Source organism: Nothobranchius furzeri, chromosome 11, assembly GCF_043380555.1.
Source record: "Nothobranchius furzeri strain GRZ-AD chromosome 11, NfurGRZ-RIMD1, whole genome shotgun sequence".
Lineage (NCBI taxonomy): Eukaryota > Metazoa > Chordata > Actinopteri > Cyprinodontiformes > Nothobranchiidae > Nothobranchius > Nothobranchius furzeri.
In genome coordinates, this window is record NC_091751.1 from 50,343,895 (window position 1) to 50,370,288 (window position 26,394).

General features: G+C 40.0%; 1 protein-coding gene across 5 annotated transcripts in view; it reads left to right on the forward strand.

The window, feature by feature from the left end:
* st18 (ST18 C2H2C-type zinc finger transcription factor) overlaps nt 1-26,394 on the forward strand; it is a 50,680-nt gene that overhangs the window by 16,343 nt on the left and 7,943 nt on the right. For 3 of the 5 annotated variants that reach the window (XM_015956724.3, XM_015956726.3, XM_015956727.3), the window contains 13 exons: nt 8,571-8,677; nt 12,955-13,006; nt 13,898-13,928; nt 14,045-14,232; nt 17,461-18,144; nt 18,788-18,922; nt 19,695-19,785; nt 19,869-19,973; nt 20,408-20,616; nt 20,798-20,997; nt 22,690-22,935; nt 25,599-25,708; nt 26,306-26,368. In XM_015956724.3, coding sequence (XP_015812210.3) covers nt 8,571-8,677; nt 12,955-13,006; nt 13,898-13,928; nt 14,045-14,232; nt 17,461-18,144; nt 18,788-18,922; nt 19,695-19,785; nt 19,869-19,973; nt 20,408-20,616; nt 20,798-20,997; nt 22,690-22,935; nt 25,599-25,708; nt 26,306-26,368 — 2,221 coding nt within the window. Of the gene's footprint in view, nt 1-142; nt 308-8,570; nt 8,678-12,954; nt 13,007-13,897; nt 13,929-14,044; nt 14,233-17,460; nt 18,145-18,787; nt 18,923-19,694; nt 19,786-19,868; nt 19,974-20,407; nt 20,617-20,797; nt 20,998-22,689; nt 22,936-25,598; nt 25,709-26,305; nt 26,369-26,394 lie in introns of those variants that run through there. The other 2 variants (XM_054741018.2, XM_015956725.3) reach the window with 2 other exon arrangements.

Genomic DNA, 26,394 nt, shown 5'->3' on the forward strand with positions numbered 1-26,394 from the left:
ATCACCATGTGGTGTATTTACACAGAAAATAATTCAGCCCATTGTAGCTCAGCAGCTAATGAGATTGGTTGTTAAGTGAATGACACAAAGGCTACGGAGAAAAAAAAAAGAAAGACAGAAAAAAGCTCTGCATTTCGGGGGAATATCACTGTGTCCCTGCACACTTACACACACACTCACACACACTCACTCACTCGCAGCAGCGAGGCTGTGGACTACCCTGTACCCCACCTCGACATCCTTCTGCTCCATCTCCTCCCTGATGTCCCTGAAAGATGCAAAACAAAGGCTAAAAAGGGGCACGTTGGTAAGTCGAGCTTGTGATTCAGCCCTGTCGGACATGTTGACACGAGAGCGTTTAGATGCAGGAGACAAGTGATTGTGTTTGTCTGTGTGGGGATGTGCTGTGCTGCTGTGTAAGCCTCAGGCTCAGATAACCACCGGGTCAATAACGCTGATGCTTTCTTCAGATTATCCAGCCTCTTAACTTCCCAAATGCTTTTGAAACTTTCTTCTGTCTTCTAACTTTATGTGTGTTTGAATCCCAACTGATGTGCCTCGTCTGTAAAAACAACACTGGCTAATGTGAAGGATGTGGTCTGAGATGTTCTAGATAAAGTTTCATGCAGGGGTTGAATCAAAAACTCCTAAAATGTTTACGTTTAAAATAAAAGAGCAGACGCTTAAGTTTGTTTCTGCTTACTTACTAAAAGTCAAAAACACATTTGCTGCTTCTCCGTGATGGCCCAAATATAGAAAATATGTTTCACTTTTTATTGATCTTCAAAGGAAAAGCACAAAAGCTTCAGCAGTGATTGTTGTAGAAATGTAGAGTGCATTAGCCTATCATGTTAGTGTCAAGCTGGAAAGTGGGTTAAAGTCTGTGGTGTGTATTAAAGCCTGGACTTAAGTCAAATTTACATTTTGTCAAAGATTACTTCTTTTATTGATGCACATAATCATATTCATGGACCATCTGCTGATTTGGCAAGCATGGATCAAACTCACACAACAGCCCTGCTAACCTTTTAAGTACAAAATAGTCTGGCTTAACTCTGACATCCCAGAAGTGTGTGTGTGTGTGTGTGTGTGTGTGTGTGTGTGTGTGTGTGTGTGTGTGTGTGTGAGAATGGATAATACTTAATTTAGATCCTCCAGGCTGCTTATGCCATATTTTTATTTTATCGTGATCGCTTTGGGAGCTGACCAGATCTTGTGTTTGAACAAATAACGTTTGTCAGACAAACAGGAAAATAAATAATGATGATATTGGTGACATAAGAACTCTTTTTAAAACTCTTGACCACAGCATGCACTTTTGCGTTTACACCGGTTGCCATGGTAACGTGGACTACACAGTGCAGTGTTGCACTCTTCCACCTGAATGTGAATGGTTGCACTGGTCCCACCTCTTGACTGTAAAAAGAGTACTGCTTCAGGCTTCTCGAGTTGTTCCGATGATGGATTCACTCCCTACAGTCTATCTTAGTGTGTCTGATTTTACAGAAATAATCACACTAATTAAAAAAAATAACACTGGGCGTCCTCACTGCATGAAACACTGATGTTCGCCTCATTCCAAACAAAGCTTACGCAGATTGAGAATTCGTATGCCAGAGGTAAATCCGAGTTAACACGGATTTATACTGGCATGAGTTAAAGGACTAGAGTTTGTAATCCAGGTGGCCAAGGGATTTTTTACCATACAGTGGCAAAAATCACTTTAAACTCCCCCTCTAAACATCCTGAGCCACGGAGCTCAGTGAGCAGACAGACTGCTCAGAGTTGATGACAGAACGACGATATCAGAGCCGGACTCTCCGTGGATCTGCTGCACGTATGCTCCTGTTTGCGTGTGCACATATGTGAGCGTGTTGGCTTCCTATATGTTCTCAATTACCGCAACAAGAAGGGAGACCTTGACAGATCTATTCTGCATCCGTGTAATGGAGATGTATTTACCTCCCATATGCATGAAAACACAGCAGCCTTGATCCCCAGTGTTCACCGAAGGTAAAATAATTGATGTTATAAAAGTCTTTGATCATCCCCAGCATGTTCCAGATAAAGAGGCGCGAGGTGCATCTCTTCATTGGTGTGTGTGTGTGTGTGTGTGTGTGTGTGTGTGTGTGTGTGTGTGTGTGTGAGAGAGAGCGTGCATGGCTTCGTGCTCATGTGCGAGGAGGACAGAGGAGCAGAGATAGAGTGGAGTTGTTTAATGACAGGAACAGCTGACTCATTTAGAGAGAGCAGTGAAAGGTAATTAACCCTGGGAAAACTACAGCTGCCATGCGAGCTGTTCACTTCAGCGCAATCTGATTAGGAATCACTGCTCCAGCCCCTGACTCCTTTCAGACGTGTTGTCTCTGCTAAACTTTTCCCTTTGGCCCCCGGAGAGCCCCCACCCCCAGCTCCGGAGACCTGCCTTTTGTGACGGGGAGGGATTAGCTTGCAGAATTGCAGACCACCTGGTAGCTTTCATGCAACCTCCTCGATGAAAGGGGCTCCTCGGGCAGGAACAAAGAGCAGGATTACTCTGCTCGTTGTTGCACCAGGGCTGGAAGTTCTCTACCCCCCCACCCCCCCACTAACACCTGTCCCCAAATTAGACAGGTTTGACAAACCCCAGTTCATGACAGAATTCAAAAATTCAGGCTAAGATAAGAGCATTCTAGCACGCTGGAGGCTTGCCAGTGGACACATTTTGTGTGCTCTAGTTTTTATGCTATTGATAAATGATAATGAAGATGATTCAAATATTTATGTGCTTCAAAATTCCGGTTTTCCTGATTGATTGAAATTAACAAATAAAATAGGCTCCTTTTATGAGCTAAGGGGACTAAAAGCACCAGAAATGTGGTCAAAAACAGAAATTGGCTCTTTGATGTCAGAAGAAACGATCTGGACTTGGTGCCTCTGTGTGGTCCAGCTCCAGATGAACTCAATTTAGAGGGAGGGCTTGGGGATGACTTTGGAAAGCGATTATAAGATTCATAAATCACCTCGGCAAAGGTGTCACCATCTGACTCTTTCATGGGACTCTTGCTAACTGCGTCCAATAACAAGTTTCCCCTGTAGTTTTGCCATCATAACAAATCATTGAAGCGACAGTGGCCAGCCAGGCTCCTAATTGTCTGTTAAGAATTCTGAGAGCCGTGTTCCTTTATCGAAGTATCTCTGTCTTGGAGAAGTGATAAGATGCCAATCCGCTTCTCTATAAAAGTACACTTTGGCAAAAGGCACAAACACTTTGCTTGGCCGTCAGGGTAGCTGTGAGGCTGTTATGTATGAAATCGCAGTTGACTTCAAGATTTTGCCTGCGTCTGCACAAACCCACAAAACTCGTTTACACATAGGAATGCTCAGAAATTGTTGGAAGAATCTTCATTTTCTTTAGATGCAGATTTTTTGTGCCCTTGTTTAAAGATGCATATGGATATAAAATGACTGAGCTCCATCAGAAGCTCACTCTAAACCTTTTACTACATGAACTCCACTTTAAAAAACAGCAACAAATTGTGTGTGTGTGTGTGTGTGTGTGTGTGTGGGGGGGGGGGGGGGGGGGGGGTTAAATGCAGTAGAGGATTAGGCCATCAACAAAAAAATTCATTTGGATTTTAATCTCAGAATTCTGAGTTTATTCTCAAAAGACAGCATTTCAAGATAAAAATCATAATTTTGACCTTTTTTTCTTGGATTTCTGGCTTTAATCTCAGAATTCTGATTTGTTTCAGAATTTTGACTTTAATCTCCAAACTTTGGGTTTAATCTACAAAATTCTGGTTTTAATCTCAGAATTTTGGCTTTAAAACCAGAAATCTGACTTTTTCCTCAGAATTCTGACATTTGTTCTTGGATTTCTGACTTTATTCTCTGAATTCAGATTTTTTTTGTTTCAGAATTCTAACATTAATATCCAAATTCTGGCTTTAATCACATAAATCAGACTTCGTCCCAGAATTCTGACTTTTTATAATTCTGACATTAACCTATGAATTGTGACTTTAATCCCAGAAATCTGACTTTTTCCTCAGAATTCTTTTTAAATTCTGAATTTAATCTCCAAATTCAGAATTTTTCTCAGAATTATGACATTTTTCAGAAGGCTGACTTATTCCTCAGAATTTTCACTTTAATCCTAGGAGTCATAAATCTGAGAAAAAAAGTCAGATTTTATCTCAGAATTCTGATTTATTTATTAGACTTTAATGTCAAAATTAAGATTTTTTTTTCAGAAGTCCAACATTTTTCTCCTAATTCATATTCTGAGATTAATCTCAGAAATCAGAATTTTAATTTCAGGACTCTAACTTTATTCTAAAAATTCTGACTTTAATCTCAGAAGTCAGAATTCTGATCACAAAAGTCAAACTTCTGAGAAAAAAAAGTTTCTCAGATTAAAGTGAAAACTCTGTTTTTTTTCCAGAGTGTCCCTAATCCTCTTCCGTAGATAACTGATAATAAACTGTCAAATATAGTTCACATGCATCAGTTACAGTTTTAAAATCCAAGAGGAGAAAATAAGCAAAAAAATTAGATCTTGCTTGACCTTGTTTTCCCATCTCATTTATTTTTTCTGTTGGATTGTCCAGCTGGTATTTAGGCACAGGATGTCTGACAGCTTCCTGGCCACCTCACACAAAAGAAGATAAGAAAACACACACAGACACACACACACACACACACACACACACACACACACACACACACACACACACACACACACACACACACACACACACACACACTAGTTTATCTAAACACTCTATGAACAGAAGTTGATTTCAGTGTCTGACCAAGGCGTAATTTACTTTCCATGAATCTATTTGCATCTCAATGAAAAATAGCAAAAGCAATCACTGGTGTGTTCCCCTGGAAAGGTGCGAGTACTTTCCAAGCTGGTGTATATTCCTCTTTGGTGTGTTCTTACTGTGTTTAGTTTCTAATTCCATTTTTGGTTCTTTTTCAAACACAGATATGGTTTCTCTTTACCTTGCTGACGGTTTCGTTTGCGGCTGCAAACATCTTCAGAGCTGACGCTGATGGTGGCGTCACTTCCTTCTACGTTTATCCGCGGGCAGCAGAGGACGTTGTTGCCCTCTACTGCCCGCTCTCCCCTCTCCGATGATGCAGTCCCATGCGTGGTCCAACGTGTAAACTCCATCGTCCCTGTTCATGGTCCCACATCCACGTCTCCTTATCTCGATAGCTTCTTTTATCCATCTTTTCTATTTCTGTTGTTCTGTGTTTATGATCCTTGTGTTGTCCCAGTCCATTATATGGTTTTCTCTTGTGCAGTGATCTGTTACGGCTGACTTATTTATTGTACTTTCTGCTTCTTGTTTTGCTGCTCTTGTGTGTTTTCGACTTGTTTCTCTCTCGCACTCCTTTCTATGTTCTATTGTTCGTGTGTTGAGTTGGTGTCCGGTTTCTCCTATGTATGTTTTATTGCAGAGTTTGCATGGGATTTCGTAAACGACTCCACATTTAAGTCCAGCTGGTATCTTGTCTTTTGGGTGCACTAGTCTGCTTCTAACTGTTGTGTATGGTTTTGTTGGTGTGTTTATGTTGTGTTTTTTCATTGTTGCTCTTATTTTTTCTGTTATGCCTCTGATGTATGGTAGGGTTATCACTGGTTTTGGTTCTTGTCTTTCTGAGTTTCTGGTTCTTTGCTTTGGTTGCTCTTTCCTTTCTGTTGTTGTTTGTTGTTTTCCTTTGTTTATTGCCCATGTCGGGTATCCGCAGGCCTTTAAAGCGATTGTATATGTTTGTCCTCTTGTTTATGGTCTCTTTCTTCTGTTACCATGTTTGCTCGGTGATATAATGTTCTGATTACTGACATTTTGTGTATGGTGGGGTGTTCTGATGTCCATAATAAATACTGGTCTGTGTGTGTTGGTTTCCTATATGTGTTTATGTTTAGGGTCCCGTCGGTCTGCCTGGTGATTTTCATGTTCATACATGCTATACTGCCTTCTGTTTCTGACTCATATGTAACTTTGTGTTGCCTATGTCGTTAATGTTATTCATTATATCATAGAGCAAACATGGTAACAGAAGAAAGAGACCGTAAACAAGAGGACAAACACATACAACCCGCTTTAAAGACCTGCGGATACCCGGCATGGGCAATAAACAAAGGAAAACAACAAACAACTACAGAAAGAAAAGAACAACCTAAGCAAAGAACAACGTCCTCTGCTGCCCGCGGATAAACGGAGTCGGAAGTGACGCCACCGTCGGCGTCAGCTCTGAGGGTGTTTTGCAGTCGGCAAACAGAAAAACCTTTCCTGTGTTTTAAAAAGAACAAAAAATGGAATTAGGTGTATATTCCTCGCAGCTCACCTTTTAGCTGTAGCTAAACGGGCCGTATGCTTGCCTGCAGACCTCCTCTGGCGTTAATACAAACGGTGACCAGTTAAACACACCCCAGAAGACTTTCATTACAAGGAAATATGAAAGTAAAAAGGTCCTCTCTCCTGCCGTTTTCTCTTTATTGTATGTAAACAGAAAAACACTTAGCATGTAAAATTAATGTGAAAATTATTCCCGGGGTAAACTATAAACACAAAAAGTTACCCCGCACATTTACCCTTTTTTCCCTCCTTCCCCTAGATCAGAGTGTAATTGCCAGTAATCAGGTCTGTTTGCTGCTGATAAAACCACTCTGAATACGAGGAACCCTCTTTGTGTGATGACTCAATTATGCCAGAAGTGGCTCATCAAACCTGGCCCATCAGCTGCTTTAATAAATAAGGAGGAAAACTTGCTGCAGGCGCATTATAATTCCATTCATTCCATAATTAAATCCATTCCAGTTTTAACCCTTCGCTCGTGTGCCTCTGGAAGAGGAAACAAAAACAAGGAGCGAGGAGGAGGAGGGGGAGGAGGGGGAGTACACACCAGACAGTGACCTTGTGCAGAGCACCCATCCGTTCTCTATAATTCAAAATGATACTGTTGAAGAAAGGTTAAGAGAAAAAGACTCGTGGAGAAAAGGATGGGAATCAGTTAATACATGGCTCCTGGTTTTATGTATGCATTGTTTCCACACACAGCCTTAGACAGTAATTATATTAAAATAGTAATCTAATCATAACAGTTGGTTGGTCAGGAGTGCAGCTCTGACATTTTGAAATCTTATTTTGCTGTAATCTCATTTGCCTCCATCATATCGCGCGCACCTCCTATCTAAAGGAAATGTAAATAATGTGATTAATTTTATGCTCTCCAGAATCTTACTTTGCTACTCCTGGTGTGCTTTATTGGTTTCAAGATGAGGTATCAGCTCAGAGTTTTTTTTTCTTTTTTACTCCGTCACAATAATGTTTGTGTTAATTACATGAGAGCGTCCCAAGTGGATGGATAAGCTGGGAACATGGGGGACACAAAGACTCAAGGTCAGTGATGAATATCCACAGCAGCTGCAGAGTATCAATAAGGCATTATATGAAAATAATAACAACAGCATCACTCACAACAAAACAGTGCAGTTTCAGTAATGTCAGCATCTCGTCAGGTGTTATTTATTTATTTTGCACACATTTGCTCTACAATCTCAGCTCGGACCCATGCAGGATTTCTGATAATGGTGCGAGGCAATGGTTATTCATGACTGTGTGACTGGGAAGGTCTCTCTCTCTCTCTCTCTCTCTCTCTCTCTCTCTCTCTCTCTCTCTCTCTCTCTCTCTCTCTCTCTCTCTCTCTCTCTCTCTCTCTCTCTCTCTCTCTCTCTCTCTCTCTCTCTCTCTCTCTCTCTCTCTCTCTCTCTCTCTCTCTCTCTCTCTCCTCTCTCCTCTCTCCTCTCTCCTGTCCCCAGTTGCAGCCCATTCTCCCTGCTCTGTGGTGGGAATGCTAGCAGATGGGGTTAGGGGGGAATGGGCTGGGCTCAAGGACAGTTAGCAGCCAGATTAACACATAGAAAATCTCGCAGACCCCTCGGCATCAGCCTGCTTCCTCTCCCCCCTGAGAAATCTGCCCCATTCGTGGGGAAACACTCCTCTGAGAGGCATTATTTATATTGGAGAGTGTGTGTATGAGTGTGTGTTAAAGGGTATAAATATGATTCAGCAGATGACAAACCAGCCAGAATAGTGGTAGGCTAAGTCTTTTTTCATATGCAAATGAGACTGAGTGAATAACCCCTCCAGCTAACCCACTCCCCCTTTTGCCTTTTTTTCCCCCCCAATTTAGTTTTTCTGGGGAAACACTGCAAGCTATAATTAAGAAGATGTGCGCTTTTTCTGTCCTTTTTTTTAAAAAGGCTAACAGAAATAAATAATTCCATAATAAGATCTGTGAAGTGAAGAGGCTTAATGTACTCATTGTGTTCATCCTTGTTTTCCCTCTTGGATATTTTGTATTAATTAGAAGCAAGCAATGTGATCTCTGTCAAGCAATCAATTTGCATCCTCCCTCTATGTCATTTATTAATGTGCTGCCTCCGCCTTGCTCCGTGTCACGCGCTCGTAACTTTAGAAAACGTGGTTTCAATGCTTGTGCTTGATCTCTAATATGAAAAAAGCTCATGTTTGCAAAAAGTTAAAGGTGTTTTTATTTTTCTGTCGCAGATGATGAATTATACGATCCCTTCCTGAGAGAGAGCAAGTGTGAAAGCAACAGCCAGGGTGAACTGACTGGATCTGGCGTCTTATCCTACAGAGAACTTCACTCAAAGGTAAATAATGTTTTACAAAAACACGTTTAAAATGACAAAAAGGAAGTTTGGTTGTAAAGAAAATTCAACTAAATGTTTATGCAACAGTTCGGATGAGGATCAGAGCTTCTCGAAGAGTCGATAAAGGGCAGATAATAAACTTTTTAAAGCTGATTCTATGTTCTGTGAGCTGACAAAGCCTCCTGGTGTGTTGTTTCTAACAAAAATGGGAAAAATAAAAGGTATTCGACAAAGTTTGACGACAAGCCTCTAAGTTTTATGATCTATGCCTTTGTTTAAATTATGCATACAGACACAAAACAGGCTTTTGTGGCTCTTTTACAAGTAAACATGGGAAGAACTGCATTCCTTGTCAAACTTACTACTAAAAAAGTGTGTTTGTTAAATTAAATTATCATTATTGTTCTTAGCGTCCTGAATTTTTGTTACTAACTAAAAAGGTACACAACATTTATTAGTTAAAATAAGCCAAGGAGGCAAGTTTTAGAAGGAAATACATATTTTTGTGTATAATGTAGGAAATACACACACACACACACACACACACACACACACACACACACACATACACACAATGGACTTCATGTAGTTTGTTACCGTAATACAGAGCACACACACAAAATGACGAAATCAAGACTATTTCTTAAATAGTGTGTGTGTGTGTGTGTGTGTGTGTGTGTGTGTGTGTGTGTGCGTGTGTAGCTACTTGTTTATGGTAAAGATCCAAATATATAAATAAATGGATGGTTTTAATAAACCAAAAATCAAGACATGGTCGAGCTCCTCTTCTGACACTGACTGTGTTTTATGCTATTTGCACTGCTTTTGTAAACAATTGGCAATAAACACTTGCCCTTGTAGATGCCGCATTGGGACATTTTTGCGTTAAAACACCACAAATATTTACCGAGGCCTTCCTGAATGTTTCATGAGACCACTCCGTGTTGTATGAGTTGCTTCCAGGAAGGTTTCTTTCATTCTCTTATTTATTTTGTTGGCTTTGTTTTGGTTATTTATGTAAAACTCTCATATTTGTGTGTGAAAATGAAAACAATGTGTTGCCTTTGGTAGAAATAAAAATTGAAATCATTATTTACTTTTATTATTCTCTGATAAATAGTAGTTCATTTCCCGATTAACCAGTGAAGATGTTAACATATTATAAACACCTTTCCTGAAATACTATTTCTATGCTTACACTGAAAAAAACTAAAATGTCACATGAGCACAGAACAAACACAAAGCTGGTGGTGATATTTCCATACATAATAAGATCCGCTGAACTCTGAATAATGTCTGCGTTCTAATTCCAGTCTGCTTGATGTTTTTGGACAACATTTTGCATTCGGAGCAACAAATATACACAAAATGTTGAAGCGTGTCTGTTTGGGAAAGTGTTATAAACTAATGAGGTACATTCATTTCTACAAAACGTAATCTATAGTGTTTTGGAGTTGTTTGTCTCAATAGGCAGTAGTAATCAAAAGTAATGAACCTATTATGAGCAGGACCTCTGAGGGCCCGGCGTGGCATTAAGAGTGTGGCACATAAAAGGTTTATTAAAGGAAATTAAGGTCCATCACTGCCACACCTGCTCCCCTATTATAAATGTATGACAGGTCAGTGCCTTCAATCACAACAGCAAACGAGAGAGAGGAGTCATGTTTCCCATTACCAGGGAAAAGTAACAGCATATCCTATGACTCACAGATTTCACTGGCCTGTGACCACTATACACAGCCACCGTCCTAGAATAATTATGTTTAATAGGTTTTATTTGGGATCCACAAGCAACAGACAGCCAGAGTGGATGGATTTTAGCAACTATTTTTGTCTAAACACACACTATGAGTTACCATCTACTTAAATGGCATCGTTATTTGGTGCCGTTATGTTTTCACACACCTTTGAAATGTTTTTTTTTTTTTTTTTTATTTTGACTCTATTCTTTGCGTGTTTGAATCATACTGGTGTTTTAGAAGCTCTTTGTGATGTCAGGCACAAATAAAGACTTTAAGACTGAACGGATCGATGGCTCGAGTCCAAAAACAAGAAATCTACACTGTAAGAAATGAAGTGTTGAATTTACTGTTTTAGCAAATTTGGAAAACATATTGGCTTAAAAAATGTTTATGCCTCTTAACAACAATCAACTTATGGAGGAAATAAAATGGTTCTCTTGCATTTGTCTAAAAACCTTCACCAAATAACCCATTTTTTGACCATAAGCAACCATTAGACCACCTGGTCGCCGGCCTCTCCAAACCTACACACTATCGCACATCCCTGGGTTCTCCACTCATTACATATTCATGTATGTTGCAACAGAACACCACTGGTTTAAGAGGTTCTCTGCTCAATAATAACAGAGATGGAGAAACAGCCGGCTGCTACCACTTCAACTTTAGGACAAACTACCAGAGTCCCAAAAAGAAAAACACCATTTGAAGTCACGGACAGCAAAAGATGTTTGGACCTAGAAACGTTGACTGGTGTTTAGCACGTTCTCGTTTCCTCGGGCAAAGCAGGTTTCCAGTTCCGGCATAATTGTTTCCAGCCGTTGGGATACCAGGTTTGCTGCTGATACGTGAACTGTTTTATTTGGGTCCATCTCTTGTAGGCTTCACCTAAACTCTTTCTGGTTTTAGATCTTTTATGGTCACTTCTGTCCTGAGAAGGATAATGGCATCTTCTTGGCTCTGAAGCAGCTGCTTGACTTGCAGAGTTCACCACTTTCCACAGTGCTAGTCTCGCTGTACCAAGCGGACTGTTTGGTAACCTGCAATGGTGCCCTCTATTGGCTGGTAGATGTAAATGCCATGCCTACCAAAATAAATATTTGATTTTTTTTATTAGAATATAGCTTTTAAAGGAAATAATGTACCTTCCTTCTGCACGCTTCTAAATGCCCGTGGAGGTACTATTTATTTTAAATGTAGCTTTTTATTAAATAGTTCCATATTTAGCCAATTGGTTCCATTAAATGGAGTTTCTGTATATTCATTGTTATCTGGTGTTATTTTAAACGTAGATGTCTATTACTCTTTACATTTAAGCAACTAGGTTTAGAGGAGCTAGTTGATATGACTTGGTTTAAGGCCCAGTGTGAGAAAAAAAGACTCTTTAGCGCCACACAGTTCAAAGTTGGTATTGCATCTAAAGTAGCCCACTAGCATCAAAAAGATAATATGTCAATGACTTTCAGTTTTCATTGCAGCAACCAGATTTGTTCTTTTAACTTGTATTCTTTTCTAAAATTTATTTAAATATGTGAGTAACAATGACTGAGGGAAGCAACCTAAGAGGAAGGAGTAGAATTTCCCCAAACCAGCAAAGCTGCCATGAAGAGGACCAGAGCCATCCCTATACTTTTTATGTTCATAAACAGCCACCAAATGTCAAGGGAGCCCACTACTATAGAAGGTCGACCAGATTATCTACAAGTAAAATTTAATGCTAATAGGAGACCTTATAATAGACGCTACTGAGAAATATTAATGAAAAAGGAGAAGTTTGTGACACAAAATCTGATGGCAAACAAGTAAAAACATTACACACTGGGGCTTTAAATATGAAAGCGTGTTACCGTCAATGTGAGGAAAAAATATATTGGAGCAGAGAAAGTTTCTCATTATAACGTGTTCTAAATTCCGTTTAAACAAGAAGCTTTCCTGTTAAAAGTGGTCATCACAAGACAGATTCACGCTAAGCAGTAGCTAGGGGGCAGCAGTAGCTCAGGTGGTAGAGCGGGTTGCCTCATGATCGGAGGATCATGGGTTCGATTCCAGCTCCCGCCAGGGGTATCCTGCTGTTGTGTCCTTGGGCAAGACACTTCACCCAACTTGCCTGTGTTAGTGGTGGTCAGAGGGGCCGACGGCGCCAAATGGCAGCCTCGCCTCTGTCAGACCTCCCCAGGGCGGCTGTGGCTACAAGTAGCTTACCATCACTGGCAGTGTGTGAATGTGAGTGTCTGTGAAAGCGTCTTTGGGTGTCTAGAAAAGCGCTATATAAGTTCAATGCATTATTATTATTATTATTAATAAACAAGATTTAAAACTCAGTATAATGAAAAAACTTACGTGTTATTACAAGATACTACTCATCCATACACCCCACTGATGGCAATATTCCTCTGTATTTATGTAAATTCAACATTTCATTTCCTACAGTGTAAACATCTTTTTGTACTTTACATAAATGCACAGAATGAGGTTTTTTCATTTATTCAAATCTGTATTTTTGTAATTTATTTAGAGGTTTTTCTGATTTGCTTCCAGATGGACTCTGAAGGTGAGGAGCAAACCTTGAAAACATGCAACAGCAGCACGGGTGAGTGCAGATTTTACAGCGTTAATCGCTTTTGGCCACACACACACACACACACACACACACACACACACACACACACACACACACACACACACACACACACACACACACACACACACACACACACACACACACACACACACACACACACTCCACTTATCATCACAGGTTAGGGGTATCAGTTCAACAATCCAACTTTACAACTGTCAGTTTTATGTCTCATCTTCACAGTCTGAAGAGCACTGCACTGCTATTTCATTATTCAGAGGGGAATAACTTCATTAAATTGGAACACGCGCTCAAATTAGTTGAGGAGTGTGTGTGTGCGTGTATATATTGTGTGATTGAAAACCTCTAAACTGGATATGTGTCATTATGCAAGTGTGTGGGGGAGGGGGGGGGGGTGTCTGAGGCCTCCGTGCTCACGATGGAGCTATTACCACACCTGGGTGAATTCATAAAAAGCGTTATTATTGGTTGTGCTTCACGGAAGTCGTGGTCAAACTTGTGAATGAGATTTACGCGGGACCCCCAGGGAAATTGATTTACCCTTTTTAGATCATGTTGTCAATGCGGTCCAAAGGATGAACCACTTTCACTTTTCCAGAGGATGAGCAGCCTGAATGAGGAGCTTTTTCAGATCAATACAGAGTCTGCTCCTCCCACACCCGCCTGCTGATTATACCGATAAGGTGGTATTATAAAATGTTCGGTAAAAGGCCCAGGTCGTATCACCCAAAACAAATATTTACAGGGGATTGTAAAATTTCATTAGCAATAGTTCAAAAGTAGTGAAGCTTTGATGAAGAGTATGTCGACAGATGCTGAGCCACTGTGATGGAAATGTAAACAGGACTTTTTATCTTTTTTATGTTTGATTTTTTTATTCAGGCCTGACTGAATCCATCAACGAGAACCAAAGGTAGGATTCTACTTATCTTTTCAAATCTTACATGAAAATGAAAAATTTAGAATTTAGAGCGTCAAAATGAGCATCCGGTGACCTCTGTTGACCCCGCTTTTCTTTTCCTCCACCAGCCCATATGGGTCCGTGGCGAGGAAGAGGAGCGCTCAGGATGGGGTGCAGGGTGCCCCAGTCAATAAGAGAAAGTCGCTGCTGATGAAGCCCCGCCACTACAGCCCCAGCGAGGCATGTGAAGAGGAGAGCGAGGACCTGGCATCGCCACAGGACAAAGAAGAGCCGAGGAACACTGACACTCCAGCAGGTAAACAGATGTCCTGTTGTTTTGTCTGTTTTGATGAACAATTGACGCTGAATTTTAAAATCCCATCTGTTGCATTCATATTTCCCTCCCTCTGCCGTCAGCCAGCAGCCGCAGTCATTGTGCAGTGCAAGTGAAAGACTACACTGCTGGTTCCATATTAGTTGTGTCTCACGTCCACAAATTGAAGTTTTGACAGCTGATCTGCTATGATATTTTTGGCGTGTCTTTTCCCTCTTCTGATGAGGCCAGATTTCAGACCCCTCATCTGTCTCTTTTTTTAAACGCCAGAATAAACCCATTGATTCTATACAATGAAGAACTGAATAGAGGCGTGCACCAGCTCACTTTGATTGAAATTAACCCCCCTTTGGAAATTCAATCTAAAGTTTCTTTCTGAGAAAAAGTAAAAGATTATTTTATTATTATTATTTTTAAGCAACATTTTTTAATTGTTTATTTACACATGAAAGACAAGTGTTTTTTTATTTATTTGTTTTTTTGATTAGCAGAATTTTGTGCATTTTGGCAACAATGCTCGTGGTCTACATGTGCATTCTCACCCACTATAATCGGCACTGATTTGGTATATTTTTAACGATGTAACTAAGCAACAAACGTAATTGTCCCTTTCAAAAGCTTTTGTTAGGCCCTCTAACACAGTCTAATACATAATTAGGCATAATGTCTTCAGCTCATTATAGTACACACGTGTGTAGTTAAATGGACCAGGAGAGTAGCTCGCTAAATTGTGTGGATTTATTAGAAAAATAATCTATTTGTTTTCCAGGTTTGTGTCATGTTATAGTTATTTAGATAAGTCACTGTATGCATCAGGTTTATCTTCATTTATCAGAAGCTGAATTTGCCATTAAGTGGAGTTTAAGAAAAATCAGCTCAAACAAAAAACAAAAGCCTGAAATCTGTCAGAGAAAGAGAAAGAATATTGATAAACATATTTGCAGCATAATTTGCTGTTATTGTCAGATTTGGGGGCTATTTTCAGTGGAAAAACAAAAATTGGAAAAGCGGACTGGAAGCAGGAAGAATTTTTGCAGTGGGAAGCTGGTCATATCTGCATTTTAACAAAAAAGGGAGAAAAATAAGCCTCTTGTTTTGTTGAGCCACGCTGCGTTCGGCTCCAGCCAACTGCAGCCCTGCTGCAGAGTGCTGGTAATGGCTATTCTGGAGTACAAACTGTTCACCTGTTCCAACACACAAACCACCGGAGGGATCCAAGTTTTTTTCTTCCATCGCTTTCCTTTTTTCACTGCACTTCTGTGTGTGTGTGTGTGTGTGTGTGTGTGTGTGTGTGTGCGTGCGTGCGTGCGTGCGTGCGTGTGTGTGTGTGTGTGTGTGTGTGTGACTGCCTGACTGTATGCGGCTGTGTCAGGCCTGGTAGTCCATCTGGATGAAAAACAAAAACCCCTGCTTCTTGCTCCATAAATGTAAATATGTGTAACTGACTTTAATTTTTCATTCAGCCTTCAGACACTATTTCTCTTGTCTTTGCAGGGAATTCTGACACTGTGCAACATGAAATAAGGACATATAAAGCCAGAAAAATACTTAACAATGAACTAAATCCTGCCTTTCCACAAATAGTTAGTTTTGTTTTTACAAGCACCGCATAATTCCAGTGATTTTTAAAGCTCCTTTGGTCAGGATTACATTTTTTTATTACTAAGTCACAGATTTTTGCTAATTCCTGTATCTGTTTCGTCCTTTGCACTGTGTGATCTGACTCAATCCATCTCCTCAATCCCACTTTTGGTTGGGACCCTAATGTCGGGCCACTTAAGTGGACATAAGACCTCCAGTCCAGCCTACAGAAAGTTAAAACCATCCAAAGAGCTTTAATACAAGTTTAAACGGTTTGAGGATCAAGAGAGGTTTTGTTGAATCAATCCAGATGATAGCTTTCCGTGATTAATCACTGACTGTGACTTAATGTGTTAATAAAGTGTTGTTTCCGATGCTTTTATCAGAGATAACCCTCTTTGTCTCCTCTGCAGATCAACATTAAGGCTTCCCAAAATGGTTCTGAGTATTTCACTGGGATTTATTTTAAAAGATGAAGAGTCAGAGGTCAATGCAAATTAAATTACTGAGACCACTTAGCAATAAAAGCTTCACAAAATAAAACCGATGGACACAGATTTCTAATAATCTGCAGTAGTAATGATTTTAAAATCCATACAAGGAAAAGTTTGCATAAAAATTTGACTTTTTAATTGAAGCACTTCTGTTTAATTGATTACAATTCCTTTTATAAATACGTACTATGCCCCATTTGCCTGCCAGGGGCTTTTAATAATTTTACACCATCACATTTTATGAGATCGGCCACTTCTGAAAATAATCCGTTCGACAAAATTTTATAAAACGAAAGATAATTCAAGATCTCTAATTATTTAATAAATCCCTGCATATGGGCATTAAAACAGGAAATTTATTTGGACAGCAGCTATCTGTAACACCACGTAATTCACACAAATTTGACTATAATATAATTTGAATAATCACCATTTTGATTAACATAACATGAGTTTGACAATGTTTAATTTTTATCTAAAAATCCTCAGAAAAGAAAAGAAAAGTGATTAAAAAACCATAACAAATCTAACATTTGCACTTTTTGTCATTTAAAAGTGCTTAAAAATGGGAATTTTCATGTTTTTCATCAAGCTTTTATACTTTTTTGACCTCATTCCTAAACAAAAAGCAAAATAACTTGTTTTCTTTGAAATTGTGTTTGTCAGAGGACATGTGGCTGATCAGCTTGTGTGTAAAAATGCACACATCTAATAAATAAAAATGTGTTTTTCTTCCCAAACACTAAATCCTTTTTTACAATCTTGTTCTAAATCAATACCGAGTTGTTGCTCCAAATGGAGACAACAACAACAAAGTGGAAAGCAATTGTTCCCCTTATGTTGAGGTTTTATGTTGAAGTATCTAAAACATGTCTGAACTGCTTCCTGCAACCTCATGACAGCTGATAATCATTCTATCGCAGCATGTTTTCTTATAAATCCTCATGGTTGTAAAAAAAACATGTTTTTCTCAAGATAATATTCATATAGAAGTGACATAAAATCTAAAACCTTAAAAGGATTTGCAGAAGATTACAAAGGATACACACTTCTTATCATGTGTGTGACTGAAGTGTGAAAACAGTGTGCAGGGGCTTGAACACACACAATAATGAGTGTTTTTGTTGTTTTAAAGCAGTCAATGGAGTTGGCAGCAAAAAGGGCTTCAGCGATGCTGCGTTAACGTCCAGCGGTTTGCTCAGATGGCCTGAAATGTCCAACGGGTCGCCGCAGGGAGAGCCAGGCATGCCCCGGCCTCTGTTGGTGGAAGACGATGAGGATATTCCTAACAATCAAGAAGACCAAAGTCAAGACAGGATGAGTGGTGCATCCACACCACAGAGTCCGTATGAAGACATGAGGTGGGAGCCTCTGTCTCTGTCTGCCAAGGACAACAGCTCAAACTGCAGCCCCTCTAGAGCCTCTGAAGAGCATTCAGGCAGCAACGGCCACACGAAAGAAGGGCTGGTTCCAGAGTTGGGTGGTCCGATAGGTAGAGCAAGTGTTTTTCAAGCTGAAGCGTTAAGATACCAGCTGCTCCCCGCTGAGGAGGACAGCGATGGGGAGGCAGAGGCGGAGAGGCTGCCTCGGCTAGACAGCTGGGCGATGGGCCTCCACGAGAGGGGGCTCGATATGAGTCGAGGGAGAGTAAACCTGAGTCTGCTGGAGCAGGCCATCGCTCTGCAGACCGAGCAGAGGCAGGTTCTGCACCACGCCTACAGAGAGATGGACCGCTTCCTGCTGGAGCAGATGACCAATGAGAGACGGCACCAAAGGATGATGGAAATGGACAACAGGCTCAGCTACAACGGAGGGAAAGGTATTAACATTAAGGAAATTATTTGGAATAAAAAATGTTCAAGGACGAGAGACAGAATTAGATAAAACACTGTTTTAGAAGATTGGGTCCACAAAAAAAATAATAAAGAAAAGAAAAAACACTGAAAAGAATAAAGGAAGCATATGCAGAGGGTTGGGGGGGACCAGAGAGTGGAAATCCTCTTAAGGACTAAAACATTTTGGCAACAAGTGAAGTAATAAATAAATAGACAAAAATAAAGAATGTATTTTTATGGAATTGGTACGACTCAGAATATTGGATTTTGATAGGAATCAACTGGATATTTAACCATGACCATAAGTCTTAAATCCTGCTAAAGTACCTCTGATGTTTCCCTCTGATTCTTCAAATGACTGCAGATAAATGTGTAATCCTCGATGTAATCTTTCGATGGATGGGCATTAAGAAGTGAATGTTCTGTGTTAAACTGCAGCCTTAACTAAAATGATGGCTTAATAGATGCATGCTTTTTAAAAAAAAAGCTATCTGGATGATATTTCAGTTTTTCTGCTTGTTACATGTTCAGGACAGCATACTAAAAGCTCCATGTTAGTTTCATTTAACAATAAAAGCAACATTCTTGCATTTATACTGACTGTGAAACCTGTGCCCGTGTCTGCAGATTCTCCACGGACAGATAAAAAGGATATAAAGTGTCCAACTCCCGGCTGTGATGGTACCGGTCACGTGACGGGCCTGTACCCACATCACAGGAGTCTGTCTGGGTGTCCTCACAAAGTCCGAGTCCCCCCAGAGAGTAAGCAGCTAAAACGGCTCCGTGTGGAGGAAAATAGGACGATTCACACTCTCAACACGGCTTGTTTCGGCATTTAAAATCAGCCGCATTTTTTGAAATCCTCTTAGGACGAGTCCAAAAACAAGAAAAGCGTGCTTATACTTTCAAAGATGTGCAAAGGAAAAAAAAAACTTTACGCATAAACTTAAAGGTTTTCCTTTCTTTTGCTCGTAATGTGTAGTAATGTTTGAATATTGAATTCCTTCTTCTTTTTTCCAAATTGGCGATTGTTAAGTCATTTCAATATAACTGAACAACATTAAACAGCAATGTTACAAAAGGAAGAGAAAAAGTAATTAACTTTTTCAAAAACACACATGCTCTTAGACTGGAGGCAGTATTTGCAAATCAAAGGGCTTGCAAACGCAGAATTCCAAAAATAAATAGACAACTCCGACAAACTAATTGGAGGATATGTACAGAAAAGAAGTTTCTAAGGATACAGAGCAGACCTTTAACAACACATTTGGTTTGAAGAATATAATCAGCTGTCTCTTTTTTGCACTAAGCTATTTACATTACGACGTCCTGCACAATGAGCAGGCTGCTTTCTTCTCCTTCTCTCTGTGTCTCTGTAGGATCTTATGTAAAATCATCATTTAATGCATGAAAATTGATGCTTTTTCTTTGTAAATTCTTACACATTTGCAGATTCACGGTGTCTTGCATGCTGCTTTGTTGTAAATATTTATTTATTAACAGTTTAAGCTGGTGTTTTTGTCTGTTCCTTCAGTTCTGGCCATGCATGAAAACGTCCTCAAGTGTCCCACACCTGGGTGCACGGGACGGGGCCATGTCAACAGCAACCGCAGCACCCACCGGAGGTACATCTGCAGGAATAAGCCATTAGACGCACCTGTAGCCTGTTTGCAGATGACTTATGTGTTTATTTTCCTTCCTAACCCAGTCTCTCTGGCTGCCCCATCGCTGCTGCAGTGAAGGTGTCCAAACCTCAGGACGAGAGCCTGAAATGCAGACAAACCCCCGACCGCTCACCAAAGTGCGATGCCAGGTCAAGCTCAAGATTTTCTCTTGAAAAAATTCTGCACTTACAGCTGGGCTTGTGATAAATAAAAGGTTCAGTTAAGGCTGTTATTATTGAGGAGCGAGTGGAATATTTTTTCTCAATGATCCCAGCTGGGCCTAACTGGAGCTTTCCAAGCAGACATAAGCGGTGGTTGCTGGTCCTGTGAGTTCTTCTCTATTAGAGATGATGAAAGAGCAGAACTCTTTGTTCCCTGTGGATATATCATGGGCAGCATGCCCATTCCTTCTATATTAATTAGTCTGGCAACCTGACTGTGGATCCACAACACACATCAGATTCCAGACTGCATGTGTACAAAAGCACTGGCATCCATCGATGGTCAAATGCAGCGTCGACATTTTTACGTTTACTTTCCAAAGAAATTCTTTTCTACAATAACTCTTTCTGCTTCATTATAGGACCCTCAGTTTGATAAAGAAATTCGAAATGGACCAGTTGAACTACCGGCTCGCTCATCCGGTTGCAGCCTTGCAAAACAGCCTGGCGAAAGATGTGGTCAACTACAGCAGAATCCGTTTTGATTACGCCAGCTTTGATGCACAGGTCTTTGGCAAACAGCCACTACTGGGGACCAACCAGGACCATGACATGTCCCAGTTCCCTGACTGTAAGCTAATAACAATTCACAAATTGTTATACTATATACGTGTCTTTTAAGAATTTTTTAAAAGTCAGTGTTTGATTCCCAACCATACTAAGACCTAACTTGTTTTCTCGCCACTCTGCTGTTTGGGTTTAACACCTGGTGTCCGAGTAGCTAAAAGCTCTGCTAATTGTTTGTCTTTTAGCACCTCAGCAGTATCCTGGCGTTCTTGGAGCTCCAGGTGGCCGTCTGCCCGTCTCCGGTCAACACAGCCTACTAAGTCAATTCAGAAGGGAAGACGGTCTCCAGGCTGCAGCAGCAACAGCCGCCATCCTTAACCTTTCCACCCGCTACCGGAAGAACATAGAGACCATCAGCGGCCAGGCCCTGGCGTCCTCCACAAAGGTAATTAATTTAGACCACTTGGTCATTTTAAAGGAACTCTGGTTTAGAAGATAACAAGAGACAAGGAAAAAAAAACTTGAGCTTTTGCACTTTGGTGGCATCTCCACCCCGTAGCTTTAATGAACATAAATGGAAATGTGTGTGATGACTTCAAAATTAAAACTACCAGTCTTTTCTTCCTTCCCTTTTTTTGTGGTAAAACATGTGGCACTGTAATTTGTTTTGACATCAGCTGGCATGTAAAAACCTTGAACTGTTGTCTGAAAGCGCTTCTTGCCCGCTGCAGATGGCAGAGGATATTTTGCTTAGCTGTATGATCCAGCATAGGCTGTGTGTCTACACCAGCTCGTCTTTAAAAAGCATTCGAATGGATTAGGCCAATTAGCAAAAGGAGTTAACATATCAGAAGTTTAATTCAGGCAAAATCCGAACTCTTTATGGAAATGTGTGCATATCCGGAACATCTTCTGCTGTAGTTCGTCGCATTGTGTTCAACTTTTTTTCATGATTAATATTGATCACATTCTGTGGGTTACATACGTACGCGCGCGCTGTACTGTAGATGATTCAAGGTTTCCACACCTACACAGCACAGATCCTTGTCTCCCAGCTTGTTGAGCTGAGAATGTGGCCCTGTCCCAGGTACCAGCCCACTGAATGAATAAAACAGTGTTAGCAAGTTAATCATCTGTTCTCGTTGACAGCTTAGTTGTCTTGGATAGACGCTCAAAACCAAGAACAGCTTTGGTGTCTGAAAAAGAGGGCCCATATTTAGAGTGTTATGTTTCCTTGGATGCTTTACCTTACATGCATATTTAAGTATATTACACTTTGTCACAGCTCATGAGAGAACAGTTCAAATTTAAAAGCTGCATTTTAATTAGAAGCACCAAAAGGTTTGTGCAGATATTCAATTACAGTAAATAAAATAATAGATCTTCAAATCACTGGATAATTAAACTGGACAGTCGCATCCAGTGTTTAAAAAATTACCCCTTTAATTAACCGAAAACCTCATCTTTGTTACAGAATAATAATAATTACATTTAACCTTACGAAGATGGATAGGGATTAATGAAACATATGGATTGAGTAATTGGTTTGATTTATTAGGAAAGGATTTCAGCATTTAATGAGGTACAACTTTTAATTCCCTAAAACAGCCATAAGTCATCACGCCGGTGCGTTTCAGCACAAAAAACCACAAACACATCTGTCAGCGGGGAATCTTATGCCACATTAGGCTTTTTAATTTTTGCTATAATAATAATAATCATGACCTAAAACCAACCACCCCCCCTCCACACACACACACACACACACACACACACACACACACACACACACACACACACACACACACACACACACACACACACACACACACACTCCCCGACAACTCCCAGCTGCCATCTTGGTTGTGTGTCCTAGAAAACAGATGACACAGCTGTCACTGGAAAAAAAAATACACACCAGTGATTATTTTTTTGTGTTCAGCACAATTAATGCTGGCTTAGTTCTGTATTTGTCTGGTGTGAGATAACCACTACGTGTGTTATTCAAATACACTTTAAGTCACTTTTCATGAATAAATGAACTATTGGAGTTAAATCTATTTTGACTGTGATGTTGATTTAGTCGTTGCATGTTGAAAGTGGGATGTTATTAAAGTTTTAGGGTGTTTTTGTCCAGGATATGCTCATTGAAGTGGATGAAAATGGCACTTTGGACTTGAGCATGAAGAAGTGTAAGGAGAACGGCAAAGCCCCGAATAAAACACCTCCAGACGACCCCGTGTCCCCTCCTGAGTCCGCCATGGTGAAAAGCGGGAGTGTGCTCATCAGCCCCACCTTCTACCAGCCGCTGTGTGACAGAGACAGCTGGGAAAACGCCATCCCTGTCAACTTCAGTAAAGCCCACATTTTACAGGACAAAGAGGTAAAAAATGTTTTAAAAAGATATTGATAGAATATCTGAAACACAAGATTTAGATGAAAATGTTAAAACTGGGGATGTTTGATGTTGGCTTCTTTACAGAAATCTGATTTAGTCTAACTCTTTATTAGTGATACAAACTGCGCCGTTATGGCTGCTCTCGTGGTCTGCCTGTATCTGTTCTGTCTATATGTGTGTGTGTAATCTTGGTCAGGCTGTTCTGTGGAGTCAAGTTCCTATGCTCTGGTTCGCTGGAGCACTGACAATAAAATTCTCTCTGATTCTCTGATGAGGAGTTCCCCCTCCTGAAAAAATTAAATGATTTTAGGTAACTCACATCTCATATCTCCTATCATGCTAAGCTTTAAAAATGTGTAAAATACTTCAATTTAAGTTGAATTTGTCAGAAACTAAACCTCGGATCATTTGGCATTTTGAGTGAGAGGAGAGGTAATGGAAGAGTTGGATTTATAATATTTGTATGGTACCAAAAATCTATCATTATAGAGTAAAAACCGACACCAATGATTTCCAATGTTACATGTTAATGCCGATATCAGCCAATAATATAAGTCTGATCATAATTTAACTGTGCGGACTATCGAAAATGCTGAATATCTGTTCATCCTGATTCATTTTCTATAACTTTCCATTTAAAATAACAATAAACGTTGTTTATTAAGCAACATAATTTTGAAGGAAGCTGAGAAATTCTAACTTTTTTCCCTTAAGTTCTCCAACTAAACATAAACCTGTTAGTCGGACTCATTCATAAATTCATTAGGGATGTCCGATATAATTGGCCTACCACTATTGGCTGATTATCATTAAAATGTAAATAACAAGTACTGGTATTTACTCTTTTACCAACACAACTTTTAGATACCATGCATATATAACACGTCAAACTCTTCATCTTCTTCTCTCATTCAGAATGTCAAAATATGACATATCGGATGAGTTTCTGACATATTTTTGTTTGTTTGGCACAGCTGGCCTACCTTAAAGTATTTGTCATAATTCGCACCAATAATTTTTAAAGTTTAAGTACGCATGATTGGAGATATGTGATGTTAGTTACCTTAAATTATTTAGTTTTGTCATTCTTTATGTGGGGGAACCTGCATATATTAGTACTGGTCGATACTGATAATGGAAATTAAGAGTTAGACAATATCGGTATATCGTATAACGGTAAAAATCTGATATTGAACATCCCTACTAGGGCTGGGCAACAAGTCGAAAATGTATCGTTGTCAAAATTTCTGACTCTTGTCATGATCATTTTTCCCATTTCAATAAATTTGATAATAAAAACATGAAAAGGTGTGTGTAGATTGGCAGCGCTCATGCCCCTTTAAGAAGTTGTACAACCTTCAGTCACATAAAAATGTGACTCAGCGTAATACACGCGACAGCCCCATCTAGTGGACAACTTTTGTTTCAGCACATACCTGTAGTTATCGTCCATTTATCGCTACCGAGGTGAAATCCTCAATACTGTATATTATGATATTAATTTTAGGTCATATCGCCCAGCCCAAATCCCTACATGTTTAAAGGCATACTATGCAACTTTTTCATATTTTTTATCTTTTTCTTGAGCTAGTATGTGCTAAAATGACCTTTTACAGGGTTAATGAAACGTCACTGAGACTCCTACCGCCCTCTGTGGTCAGAGTCTTGCACTTGCAACTTCGGTGTGGTAACCCACCACTTGATGGACTTAGAAAAAATTTTGCAGACATACCTGGCCCTTCCAACACGTTTCCTGCATGATTTAGATCGTGAACACAGCTGATTGTTTGATTTAGTGATGAGCCACTCCTGTATAAACTAATGAAGGCTGAGGAGACATTTCAGCTGTTAGCTTAAGGTGTTAAAACGACGAAAGCACAACGAGGAGATACGTTTCATTTTTGGTTTAACCATAGATAATTAATAACGGACACCAGGGGGTGCTAAAAGCAAAGTTGTGTATGACGAGAAATAAATAATTTTATTTATCTAAAATGACATATTTACCCACAGGTAAAGATTCAGTTTTAAAATAGTCAAAGTTATCTCATTTCCTAAATCGAGCTCTGCACTGTTCTAAATATCCACCATGTTGCTAAAATAACGACTGAGTTTAGTCTTAGTTATGGAGGTGCTAGTAAAAAAGCAGTAGACCTGTTGTAAGCTCCCCTCTGACTGCTGGTAAGAACAGTCACGGTGACATTTTCAAAGACCGAACAGCTCAAGTCAGATCTGCTAATCAATAAAATACATTAAACATCCTCCCACTGAGGCCGAGTGTTAATCTGCGCTTCACACTGTTGCCCAGGAGGGCGAAAATAATAACAACAAAAACATAATCTGGACTCTAAGCGTTTCTTTTGTTTTTAAGATTGTAACTTGTCCTGATTTGAAATCAGCCTTACATCTGGTGACTGGACGGTCCATACGTTGCAGCGGCACATCCTGAACTCTTTGTGGATTAAGACTTTAAATGGATGTATGAGAATCCTTACGTCTAATCTCCTCGACTTGGACTTTGACCTTAACAAATGTTTTAAGAGTATTACACAGGGATTTCATTAATTACTCACTTCCAGGTCACTGAGAAGTGAGTTTTGACATTTAGGACGGTAAAAGCCATGCTGTTATTTTGTCTTTCTACGCAGGACGATTACGATCAGGTGTCCTTGGAGGACCAACACTATCAAGGAGACGGCAGCATGTTAAGCCCCAAAGCCAAGCTGTTGTTACGAGATTCAAAGAAAGAGCTCCTGAGGTAGGGGCCGTGAAACACGGAAACATCTTGTAGCATCTTTATTCAGTCGGACACGTGTAATCTGATCGTCCCTTTTAGCTGGCAGATGGTCAGTATTAATAATAAAACTCAGGACCATTTTAGAGCAGATTGATTTAAGTGGGTCAAATGAAACTCACTGTGTTACGTATGACTAACTGTCCGCAGGTTCATGTGGAGAAGATTTGTTTCTGTTTGAAAGTGAGTTTTTCTCGCTGTACATCCTGCTTCTCACAACTCATGACTCTTGTAGTTAGAGTGCATGTTCCACTGGATCTGCTCACCAAATAAATAAATAAATAAATAAATATAAAAGAAAAGTAGGATCTTCTTATTTTCACAACACACACACACACACACACACACCCTACTGAGATCTCATGAATGATGCTCAGAGAAACTGAACGTTAGGCAATAAAATCATGGATTTCTACTAAACTTCTCGCTGTACTAACTCTTGTTTCCCTTTAATGTCCATGAAAAGGTCCCTCAGTGCAAACTAAAGATTCAGTTCAAGCTTGGCAAAGTCTGTGTGAAGTAGAATAATCTGCGTATTAAATGCTTTATGTTCCCATGCAGCTGTCCGACCCCAGGCTGTGACGGCAGCGGCCACGTGACGGGGAATTATGCTTCACATCGGAGGTACGGCAATTAATTACACTCTCATT